The sequence below is a fragment of the Vombatus ursinus genome, unplaced genomic scaffold (assembly GCF_900497805.2).
Source record: "Vombatus ursinus unplaced genomic scaffold, bare-nosed wombat genome assembly UNPS02009994.1, whole genome shotgun sequence".
Taxonomy (NCBI): Eukaryota; Metazoa; Chordata; class Mammalia; order Diprotodontia; family Vombatidae; genus Vombatus; species Vombatus ursinus.
Genome location: NW_020949772.1, coordinates 8,235,207 through 8,247,017, shown reverse-complemented (window position 1 = coordinate 8,247,017; position 11,811 = coordinate 8,235,207). Strand labels below are relative to the sequence as shown.

Below are 11,811 nucleotides of genomic sequence, written 5' to 3'. Positions count from 1 at the left end.
TGAGGGTTAAGTGACTTGCCCAGGGTCACACACTTAGTGTTATGTATCTAAGGCCAGATTTGAGCTCAGGTCCTCCTGACTTCAGGGCCGGTGCGCTATCCACTGTGCCACCTAGCTGACCCCAGAGATCATATCTGTAAAAAGCACTCCGCACAGCGCCTGGTACATAGTAGGTGCTTAATAAATGTTTGTTTCCTTCCTTCCATACACTCTGGGCATCCTCCAAATCCTCTTCCTTCTGGGATTCACATGTTTCACTGGGGACTTGGGTTCTGATAGGTGAGCTTCTACCTTAACTTGCTCAGAACTAGTCCATCAGCACGTCATTTCCTGGAGATTTCCAAACCATACTACCATGATTGTGACCAAAGGTCTTTCCAGCTCCCTTTTAACTGTTGTCTTGCCCCCTTAGAATGGAAGCTCTATGAGAGCAGGGACTACCTTGATTGCTTGTATTTATAGCTCCAGCATTTAGCACAGTGTTCAGCACGAATTAAGTACTTAATGAATGCTTTTCCAGCCATCTATCCATTCATTTATTCATAATCATACAGCTACATCTGGAAGCTTAATGTAGCCCGGGATTAGGTCCAGAACAAATGATTTCCCTTAGGGCACAAAGTGTGCCTCAGTGAGGTCATACTATCAGAGAAGGCTTATCTCTAGATAAATCTCTAGCCTTGGCAGGTGTTGTGTTCCTATTTAAGCAAAACTGAAAGCTCTCTTCAAAATCATCAAAATTAAGAGAGAAGTACTTCTTACTTGTTCACACTTCCCCTGTTCAGTAAGCCCAGACAGCACAGAAGGAGATAGTGCTGCCAAGCACCATTGACCATCACCATTGCTGCCATGCAGGTACTCCGGGAACCTCCTATCCTGACGGCAATGAAATGCCAAAGGGACTGGTTCTGTTCTAAGAGTCTGCTCAGTATTCACACTGAGAAAGCTGTTGAAATTTACAATGTCTGGTACGGGATTCTGAAGTGGGTCATTTGTGTGCTCATCATCATCTACATTTGGTAAGTCTGAGACCATAGGAGAACTTCATTTTCTTTGTAATTCCCCGACCTGCCTCTTCAACCTTATTTTCCTCTGCTCCAGCCCCTCCTATCCTCACCTTCTTATCTCCCTTCACTAACACTCTTGCCTTTTTTTCACCCAGTTTCCCCTTCCTTTAATGCCTTCCCCTTCTCTTATCCAAATTCTACCCATCACCCAAAGCCCAGCTCACATTTCATCTGCTTAACAAATATCCTTAACTACTCCATCCCACAATGCTATCCCGCTCCTTAGAGCTCCATTGGAAGTTGACATAATGGAACAGTCTGCTATGGGGATCGCACTAGTGTCTGGCACACTGTGGGTACCTGATAAATTCTTGCTGGTTGACTTCGTATCTCTTTTCCTCTACATGTAGTACTTGGCACAAAGTATAATATTATATATAATTATAAATAATATATAATAAATAATGATTGAATAATTGAATAAATGAAATGTAAGTCAGCAACATCTAACTTATCTGACTCCATTTTCTTGGCTATAAAATAATATAATAAAATATATAACAAATATAAAATATATTTTATATAATGCATATTTATAATATTGTGTTAATATAATATATTACTATAATAGGATACTAATATATAGATATAATGTTATGAACATATTGTGGATAGATATGTGATAAAATATAAAATGATATCCCGTTGGCATATTTACTAAGGTAGCAAGTAGTACAGTGACCAGAGGCAGTTTGTTTTTGCCTTTTTTTTTTTTTGGTGAGGCAATCAGGGTTAAGTGACTTGTCCAAGGTCACACAGCTAGTCAGTGACAAGTGTCTGAGGCCAGATCTGAACTTAGGTCCTCTTGACTCTATGGCCAGAGCTCTATCCACTACAGCATCTAGCTGCCCCCAGAGGAAGTTTGCTGGTATAGTGGAGGGAATGCTGAAGTTGGAGTCAGGAAGACCTGAAATCCAATTTAGCCTCAGATACTTACTAGCTATGTGACCCTGGGTAAATCACTTAATATCTTTCAGCCTCAGTTTATTCATCTATAAATTGGGGATTACTAATAATATTTACCTCCCAGGATTGTTGTGAGGATCAAGTAAGATAATATGTGTAAAATGCTTTGTAAACCTTAAATCTCTATATAAAAGCTAGTTATTATTAGTGGCTATGTGAAATTTATTTGAGGTAATGAGGGGAGAAGGCACTAACAGCTAGGGAAGACCAGGAAAGACCTCATGTAGAAGGTGACCTGAGATCTGGAGGAAATTAATAATTCTGAGAGGTGGATATGAGGTGGGAATGCATCCCAAGCATAGGGGAGGGACAGTGCAAAGGCCTAGTGGTAGGAGATTGAGTATCCTGTGTGAAGGACAGCAAGAAGGCTAGTTTAGAGCGTATGAAAGACAGTGATATATAGTAAAGCCGTCCTTACCTTCAAGGATCTTACATTCTATTGGGAGATATAACACATACAATACAAAGATAAGTAAATACAAAGTAAGTAAATGCAAAGTTATAATCAAAGTAATATATAAAGTAAGTATTTACAAAATGGTGTACAAAATAAATGCAAAGTAAGTAAATACAAAGAAGTGGAAGTGTCAGGAAAGATACATAGGACAGAGATCACAGCTGAACTGAACACTGAAAAAGGCTTGGATTCCAGGAGGTAGGAATAATGAGAAGGGAGTGCATTCTGGGCAAATATTTGTTGAATGAGGGCAAATTAGCTTAGATACTTCTTTAGTCTAAGAATTTCTTTTCCATTCCTTTCTTTTCCACAAATTTTAAGGCTAAGATGGGGTAGGTTCACAGTCAAAGGACTTAGAGACCACGTCAAAATGCCTTATTTGTCTTTTCTTCTTACCACATTCAGCTTTGGTTTGTGGAGTGAGAAACTGTACCAGCGCAAGGAACCCCTTATCAGCTCCGTGCAAGCCAAAGTAAAAGGAATAACAAAGGTGACCATAGGGAATCAGACCAGAGTGTTTGACAAAGTCGATTGTATCTTACACTTGCAGGTGAGAATCCCTGAATTTCCATGCGCAAGAATCTGACCACTTGGGTATTAACTTTCTTATCATTGAGATTTTTTTTAATAATTAAATTTGTTTCAATTAGCAAGCATTTATTTTCTCTTCTTCTTACTTTTCTCCCCTCCCCATTAAAAAAAAGAAAACCAAAACCTTTATATCCAAGATGCATAATCATTCAAAACAGCCATCTTTAAAAATTTATATTTCATTCTGTACCATGAGCCTATCACATCTCTGTCATGAGGTGGTCAGCATTCCTCATCATTGGTCCTCCAAAATTCCGTATGGTCATTGTGCTGATCAGAGTTCGTAAACCTTTCAAACTTGTTGGTCCTTGTAACATTGTTGCTTATTGTTATAAACTGTTCTCATTCTGTTCACTTCCTCCTGTATCAGTTCATATAGCTCTTCACCAGGTTTCCCTGAAACTGCTACTTTTGTCATTTCTTACAGCACAATAATGTTCTGTCCCATTCATGTACAGCCATTCCTCACTTGCTGGGCACCCCCTCAGTCTCCAGTTCTCTGCCTCCACAAAAAAGCTGCTATCAATATTTTTGTTTATATGGATGCTTTTCCTCTTTCTTTGATCTCTTTGGGGTATAGGCCTAGGAACAGTTATCACTGGGTGAAAGTCTATGTAGTTTAAAGACTTTTTGATAGTATCAAAAGTTCACCCATTTCCCCTTAGGAGCCAGAACAAGGAGACTCTAACCAAAGAATTTAATATAGGTGGGCCCCCTGTCATGCAAGCTGTCTATCTGAAAAACCCAACTCATTGAACAGGAAAGAGTAGACATAAGATCATCTGCCCTGATAACAAATGACCAAAGAATCACAGGAGCTTTGCAATGTCTGTTAACTCTAAAACACCCAGCAAACTCACACAGGTTATCACAACCACAGTTAACTCTAAAAATAAAATAAAATAAAACCAAACAGATAATAACGGTCACAAGCAAAAAGCTTTCCTTATTCTGTTGGAGGAGAAAAACTAGACATACATGTATCAAGGCCCTCTCTACTATTAGTATTATCATTATTATTATTATTATTATTATTTTTTTTTTTGGTGAGACAATTGGGATTAAGTGACTTGCCCAGTGTCATACAACCAATAAGTGTCAAGTGTCTGAGGCCAGATTTGAATTCAGGTCCTCCCGACTCCAAGGCCAGAGCTTTATCCGCTGCCCTGCCTAGCTGCCCCAGGGCCCCCTCTACTAGGTGATCCCTTTTAGTGCAGGCAAATCTCAATACATATTCTACACAGTGAGCTGTGACAATGAGAGGTAACAGCAACAGGGAGACAAGTTTGATTCTTGGCGAAACTTTGAGCCCAGAACATGGGTACTACAGATGCTTGTCTGAGCTCAGAGACCACCTGTGCTGGTGTGAAACAATTTTAGGATTTTGCTGTGAGTGAGATCATCCAGAGGGTGAGTGCAAAGGATTGTTGTTATGCCAAGTTCAGGGCACAGTTTGCTCACCGGGCCTTAGCTCTGGAAAACAGGGTGTCTCCTAAGAGTAAAAAGAGAGGGATGGTCTTGGCCTGGGGATCCTGACAAGATCTACCATGCTCACTCAGCCCCAGAAGATGGATTAGGGAACAATGGATTTCCTTACAAAAGGTTTCTTCGCCTGACTCTACTTCTTACCACTTCCTTTAAGATAGAGTTAATTTAAAATGACTTAATTTACTGAAGTTTGATTTATATACTTTTCAGAAAGATATCCATTGTGGAAAGGAAAATACATTTAACTTGAAAAGAAAAGAACCTGGCCTTTGGAAAATGCTGTGTGGCCTCATTCATTCCTTCTACCAACATTTGTCACATGGCTACTGCATATCAGTGCACTGTTCTAGGCAATGAGGCTAAGAAAGGGTTAAGTGAAACTGTGTCCCTGCCATAAGGGGGTTTACAATTTAGCAGTGTAGAGATAACTTGACATAGTGGACAGAGCTTTGGGCCTGGACTCAGGAAGAGCTTAGTGTGAATCCTGTCTCAGAAACTTAACAAGTGACCCTGGGCATGTCACTTAGTCTCTGTCTGCCTAAGTTTCATAATCCTTAAAATGAGAGTGTTGGTTTGGGTAAAAGTCTAAAGTCTCTTCCAAATTTATCTACTCTTTTTTTTTTCCTTTTTAGACAATTGGGGTTAAGTGACTTGCCCAGGGTCACACAGTTAATAAGTGTTAGGTGTTTGGTCTGAAGCCAGATTTGAACTCAGGTCCTCCTGACTTCAGGGCTGGTGCTCTATCCACTGAGCCACCCTTAAATTTATCTACTCTTAAGAGACTACCACAGGGAGTACTGTGACCATTCCCTGATCTTAACTAGGATTAGAGTTAGGGTTAGAATTTAGGGTTAGGGAATCCCATGATTGGTTATCTGGGCAGGGTGGGATGCCACCCATTTCCTAACCTTCTTATGGGTTGTGGGGTCATACCACAGCCTCCCAGTGGCTCCTACTTTGGAAACTGTTCTACTGTACACAGCTTTGCTTCTCTCTACACCAGGCAGTCTGTAACCACATTTTTCCCCAGATTTTTGCTTAAAGAGACTAATAGCTTGCCTCATGAACACTCTGGCCCAACACATTATCATCAATTGCTCTATGATTCCGCTAACCATTCCTGAGATTTCTCTCACCAAAATACCTCTTCCCTCGCTACCTGTCCCACTTATGTGTTGTCTTCCTGCATAAGATGTACTATCTGTATCCCTATCACTTTAGCGTGGTATCTGGCACATAGTAGGTGCTTAATAAATGTCTTTTTATTCAATGATGATAATAACATTTCCATCATTATTATTAATAGCAACAAAAATCTAGAACTTTGGCAAATTCCACTTATTTGAAATTTCTATGTTCTTTCTCTCCTCAGGGAAATTCATTCTTTGTGATGACTAACTTTCAAATCACAGAAGGCCAGATGCAGGGGATTTGTCCCGAGGTAAGAGAGATTGTGAGTGGGGGTGGGAGACCTGATGATAACACCTGCATAGGCAGGTCTGTTAGAGGCAGGGAGGGTGCAGTCTGGAACCAAAAGAGACACCATCTTTCATGGTCTCTGAAGAGGGTGGGTGTGTGGGTGTGTATGTTCGGAAATCTTTTTGGGGGAGGAAGTGAGAGAATACTCAGGAAATGGCTACGAGGCACTCCAGATACTCAAGAAATGCAAGAACTGTTTTTCTTTTTATTAATTGTACCTTCCAACATTTAGCACAGTGCCTGGCACATAATAGGTGCTTAGTAAGTATTTATTGGATCAGAATAAGGGCTAGCTTGTGATTTCCCAGGTAGCGAATTCTCTGATGACTAAATCCCTTTCAGCAAGGCAGGTTGAAACTATCCCAGAAACTTTTAGTCTCAGAGAGTAACCTATAGCATTGAGAGTATGAGTGACTTAACCTAAGGTCACACAACCAGTTCTATATTAGAGTTGGGACTCAAACCCAGGTCTTTTTGGCTCTGAGACCTACTTTCTCTCTGAGGTGCCTTACTGCAGATACTCTGGAATGCCAATGGGGGGCCCCTGAGGGTTCCTATAACCCAGAGGTAAACTGAGTCTCTGTTCTAGGCACCAGCAATGCCGCTCTTCCCAAGAGGTGAGCCCAGCTCATGCTCTGAGCCTGGCAAGGAGCAGGGGGTTCAGACCTACTTTCTGTCCTCTCTAGAGGAGAGGATGACCAGAGCAATCATTGACATTTATGATTCACTGCATGGCCTCAAAGTGCCCTCTGTACAAGTTGGTGGAGAACAGGGTTTTTTTGGATTTTAAGAGAACGTAATCAATTTGATTTATCAAAAACAGAACTCTTGGCAGGGCCATAGGATAGAATCTCAGAATCTTAAATGCAAATATTATCTCACCTGACAATGAGCCTGGAAGTGTGAGGCTATCATTATCTCCCTTTTACAGATGTGTAAGATGTGTGACTTGTCCAGGGTCACACAGCCAGGAAGTCTCTGAGGGCAGATTTGAACTTAGGTCTAGGTGGCACAGCAGATAGAGCACCAGGTCCAAGCTCAGGAAGAACTGAGTTTAAATCCGACCTCAGGCATTTACTAGCTGTGAGACCCTGGACAAGTCACATAACCCTGATTTCCTCAGTTTCCTCATCTGTAAGATGAGCTGCAGAAGAAAATGGCAAACTGTTCCAGTATCTTTGTCAAGAAAACCTTAAATGGGGTCATGAAATGAATGAATGAACTGAAATGAATGAACAACAAGGGACAACAGCCAGACCCATGATTTCATTAGCACGGGGAACTCCTGGGTATGGAAACCCCATCTCCCAATGAAGGGTGACTCTTTTTCTGCCACTTGTAATCTTAGAGTTGCCCACAGCCTTGAAAAGTGAAGTGACTTTCCCAGGGTCACACAGCCAGCATGTGTCAGAAGAAGATTTTTATTTTAGACTCTGACTTTGAGGTTGGTTTTCTCTCCACAGTAATAATAACAATAACTAACATTTAAATAGTGCTTTAAGATTTGCAAAGGGCTTTACAAATATTATTTCATTTCTATCCTCTCAACAACCTTGAGAAATGAGTGCTATTATTATCTTGTCCATTTTACAGATGAGGAAACTGAGGCAAACAGAAGTTACGAGACTCACCCAGGGAAACACAGCTAGTAAGTGTCTGAGGATTTAAACTCGGCGCTTTCCGACTCCAGGCCCAGCACCACCTAGCAACCTTTTACATGCACAAGTCAAATTATTATAAAGAACATTTTTAACTATATTGCTAAATTCTGGTGATTTTCTTCATTTCTTCTCCATTAATTATGTTATCCCTGTTCTCAATTTAGATTTTGGTCATTTGGTTTCCCTCTCTTTTTTTTAATTCGATTTGTTTGTGGCTCTTATCAGTCTTAATTAGGATTTTCACAAACAGCTCATTTATTTATTAATTCAGTCATTAATTTTGTTGGAATTGTGCTAATTTCTCCTTAATTTGAGTAATTCCTTGTAGGTGGTATTAGTGTACTAATTTGCTGACCTCTGATTTCTTTTGTTTGCAAATACAACTCAACATTCTTTTCCCTTTTTGTTAATGTAGGTATTCAGGGAGATAGATTTGCCTTTGAGAGCATCTAGTTACATCCCACAAATTTAGCTCAATGGTCTAGCCCATTTTTGTAGATCCTGACTCTATTATGCATTGTATTAGCCCTCCCTCCTAGAGTGATGTTAACCACAGATTTTTTATATCGTTCCATCGATTCCTTTATCTAAATATCTTATTGGGAAACTAGGTTGCACAATGGGTAGAGCGCCAGCTCCAAGTCAGGAAGACCTGAGTTCAAATCCAGCCTCAGACATTTACTAGCTGTGTGACCTTGGTTGCCTCAGTTTCCTCATCTGTAAAATGATCTGCAAAAGGGAATGACAAATTACTCCAGTTTCTTTGGCAAGAAAATAGACAAAACAACAAATGATTGATAAAAATGCAAAGTAAGATGGAGCTAAGCATGGATCCTTGGGGCACTCCACTGGAGACCTCCTTGGAAATTGACACTGAGTCATTAAGAATTACTCTTCAACCTCCAACCAGTCCTAAATCCTTTTGATTGTATCATTTGCTAGTTTTACCTCACCGTATATTCTATAAACTCGTCCACCTGTTCATCATCTGTCAGGCTCTCTCCAGTTATCACTGAATGAAGCCATCTCCACACCTTTTAAAATTGAATGAATGGTTGAGTGAATGAATGGAAAAACACTTCTTATGGCCTGGGCACTGTGCTAAGCACTAGGGATGCTAATGCTTACCTTCTAATACAGAGAGATGACACATATAGGGCAGTAGTGGCCTGGGAGGGGTGTGTTAGTCTTGGAAGCTACAGTGATTGTGAGTGGAGCAACAGAAGAGTAGACAGGCATGCCCATTCTAGTGGCAATGGTGGAATTGATTTGTTCATGGGTCTAGAATTGGAAATTGGTCCTGGGGCAGGGTACATCCAGGACAGCAAGGTATGGCTGGGCTATAGAGTGAAGGTTAACTGAAGACAGCCTAAATACAATAGTCTAAGTGATTCCTCCATGGCACGAGGGAGGAGTGTGAGAAGATGGCGTAGCCATAAGAGGCATATCTTTAAAAAGTAACTCTGCCCTTTAAAGTTTTTGAAATACTTTTTCACACGACATGTGTGAAGGTTGATGGGTTGAAGGCTTGAAGGTTGATGGGACAAATATTGGTATCCCCATTTTCTACGTAATGAAGAGCTGAAGCTTGTCACAGAGCTAGTGGGACTTAAAAACTTGGGACTTGAATCCAGTACATCTGACTCTAAATCCCATGCTTTTCTCTCTACTGTAGGATGAGGCTTTCACTCATGTCCTCTTGTCTTGTCGTTTTCCCCTCACAGTATCCCACCAACAGAACTTGCTGTTCTTCTGATCAAGATTGCAAAAAGGGGAGGACTGACGCACTGAGCAAAGGTACATGTTATTTCTTGCTCCTAAGAGCCTGAGTCTAGTATGGTAAAGGAACTCTCATTTGAGACATATCAGTGACTCCCACTTAAGCCTCTGTCAGGGCCCAGAATTCTCAGTCATCTCCTTATTGTTCAACTGTTTCAGTTGTGTCCAACTCTTCGTGATCCCATTTGGGGTCTTGGCAAAGATACTGGAGCGGTTTGCCATTTCCTTCTCCAGCTCATGTTACAGAAGAGGAAACTGAGGCAAACAGGGTGAAGTGACTTGCCCAGGGTGACACAGTTAGTAAGTGTCTGAGGCTGGATTTGAATTCAGGTCTTCCTGACTCCAGGCCCAGAGCTCTATCCAATGCACCACCCAGCTCCCCATAAACTCAAATCCTACTCCAATGCCATATGTAGGAGACCCTGGGTTCTCAAAGGCTATGCCAGTGGAACACAATGTCTAAAAAAGAATGGAAGGTCCTTGAGGGCAGAAACAGTTTCCTCTTTATCTTTGTATGCTCAGCACCTAGACCAGTGTATGACACCTAGCAGCAGCTCAACATGTGACTGAAGGAATGTTCTATTTTTCCAATAGAATGTAAGCTCCAGGAGGGCAGAAACTGTTTTCTTTTTGCTTTTGTATCACCAGATCCTTGCCCAGAGTCTGGTACAGAGTTAGGTACTTAATAAATGCCTGTTGAATGGAATTGAAATAAAAAAATTCCTTAAAATATATAACAACTTGATTGTCATATTAAATTTTTCAAATGGCTCTTTGACTATTAACATCAAGAGAGACATAAATCAGGCAGTTGAACCCTTGCCAAAAGCAACCATAATGGAGGGTATGGAGCACAAAATCCAAAGGGAAGAGAGATTCCTACACTTAACAGAGTGACCGGCACATAGCAAGTGCTCAATAAAGGCTGGTTGACTGACTCTGACCAAAGCTTAGTACACAGTAAGTACTTAATAAGTGTTTGTCGATTGATACAATATCTCCATTGAGCCTGACAATGGTCCTGTAAGTTGGGTGCTATAGGTCTCAGCAGTCACATTTTAATGATGAAGACATCAAGGCTCAGAGAGGTTAGATTTACAAACCTAATAAGCATCAGAGCTAGGATTTGAACCCCGATCTCTCCTGATTTCAAGTCAAGCTCCCTTACCACCATGCCACTCTACTCCTTCCAGCAATGACTTTTGCAATGATATCATTCCTATAGGGGTTCATACAGGAAAGTGTATAAAATATAACTTGACCAGTGACCACCCAAGGACCGGTGACCTCCCAGATATCTGCAAGGACCAAAAGACCTGTGAAGTCTTTGCCTGGTGTCCGATACAGCCAGTAAAAGAGACTCCTCAGTAAGTAAGAAGCTGAATGGACTCATTCCTGTCTTAGTATAGCCTCAAGGCCACATGAGGCTCTCCAGGTCCTCAAGTGTGTCCCTTTGACTGAAAAGGGACACATGTGGCCTTGAGGCTGCAGGTTCCCCACCTGTATGAATGAATTTTTTATGCTTTTTTTTTGTTAATTTTTAACTTTTATTTTCAGTTCCAAATTCTCTCCCTTCATCTATCACCTGCCCTACCCATTAAAGAGGCAAGAAATAGGATACCCATTATACATGTTAAGTCATATAAAATATATTTCCACATTAGCCACATGCATTAATGAATTGAATCTCTCTTTGAACAATAACAATAGAACTTAGAGATCTCTTGGATTTTTGCAGAACCTGGTCAAGCTAAAGCAATAGGTCTGGGACACTCAGCTAGGCAAATACACAGGAAGCTCTTAGTACCTCCCTCACCTCCCTAAATAACTTTCTACTTATTTTATATGTATATTTTGTGTGAGAGGAAATATGTGGTTCCCTACCCTCTCCCATCCCTAATACATACTCCTTAGTTGATGTAGTCAAAGGAATCCCAGACTCTAATCATAAGATGATAATAAAGTATTAACAGAGCTGTAAAATGGGTCTATGCCCTGATCCCCTCGTGAAGTGCAACCAGCTTTTTGATTGTAAGCTCCTTGGGTGCAGGGACTATCTTTTGCCTCTTTTTGTATCACTAGTACTTAGCACAACAGATTGCTTGGCATTAGTAGGCCATTGATAAATGTTTATTAATTGATTGATTGGCTCAGGAAGAGAAGAATACTTGCCTATTATTGTTGTTCAATCATTTTTAGTCATATTCTACTCTTCATAACCCCATCTGGGGTTTTCTTTTTTAAAATTAATTTAATTTTTAAAAATAATATTTTACTTTCTCCCTAATTACGTGTAAAAACAATTTTTAACATTTGTTTTTTT

At 40.6% G+C, this 11,811-nt stretch overlaps 1 protein-coding gene across 1 annotated transcript in view; it reads left to right on the top strand.

Moving 5' to 3' along the window:
- The first annotated feature begins 753 nt into the window (after window positions 1-753).
- The window catches only part of LOC114036843 (P2X purinoceptor 7-like), a 28,937-nt gene continuing 17,879 nt past the window's right edge, over window positions 754-11,811 (top strand). Inside the window, exons 1-5 of the mRNA XM_027853565.1 lie at window positions 754-1,019; window positions 2,896-3,040; window positions 5,942-6,010; window positions 9,434-9,506; window positions 10,714-10,855. Coding sequence (XP_027709366.1) covers window positions 850-1,019; window positions 2,896-3,040; window positions 5,942-6,010; window positions 9,434-9,506; window positions 10,714-10,855 — 599 coding nt within the window. The 5' untranslated portion in view covers window positions 754-849. The remainder of the gene's footprint in view (window positions 1,020-2,895; window positions 3,041-5,941; window positions 6,011-9,433; window positions 9,507-10,713; window positions 10,856-11,811) is intronic.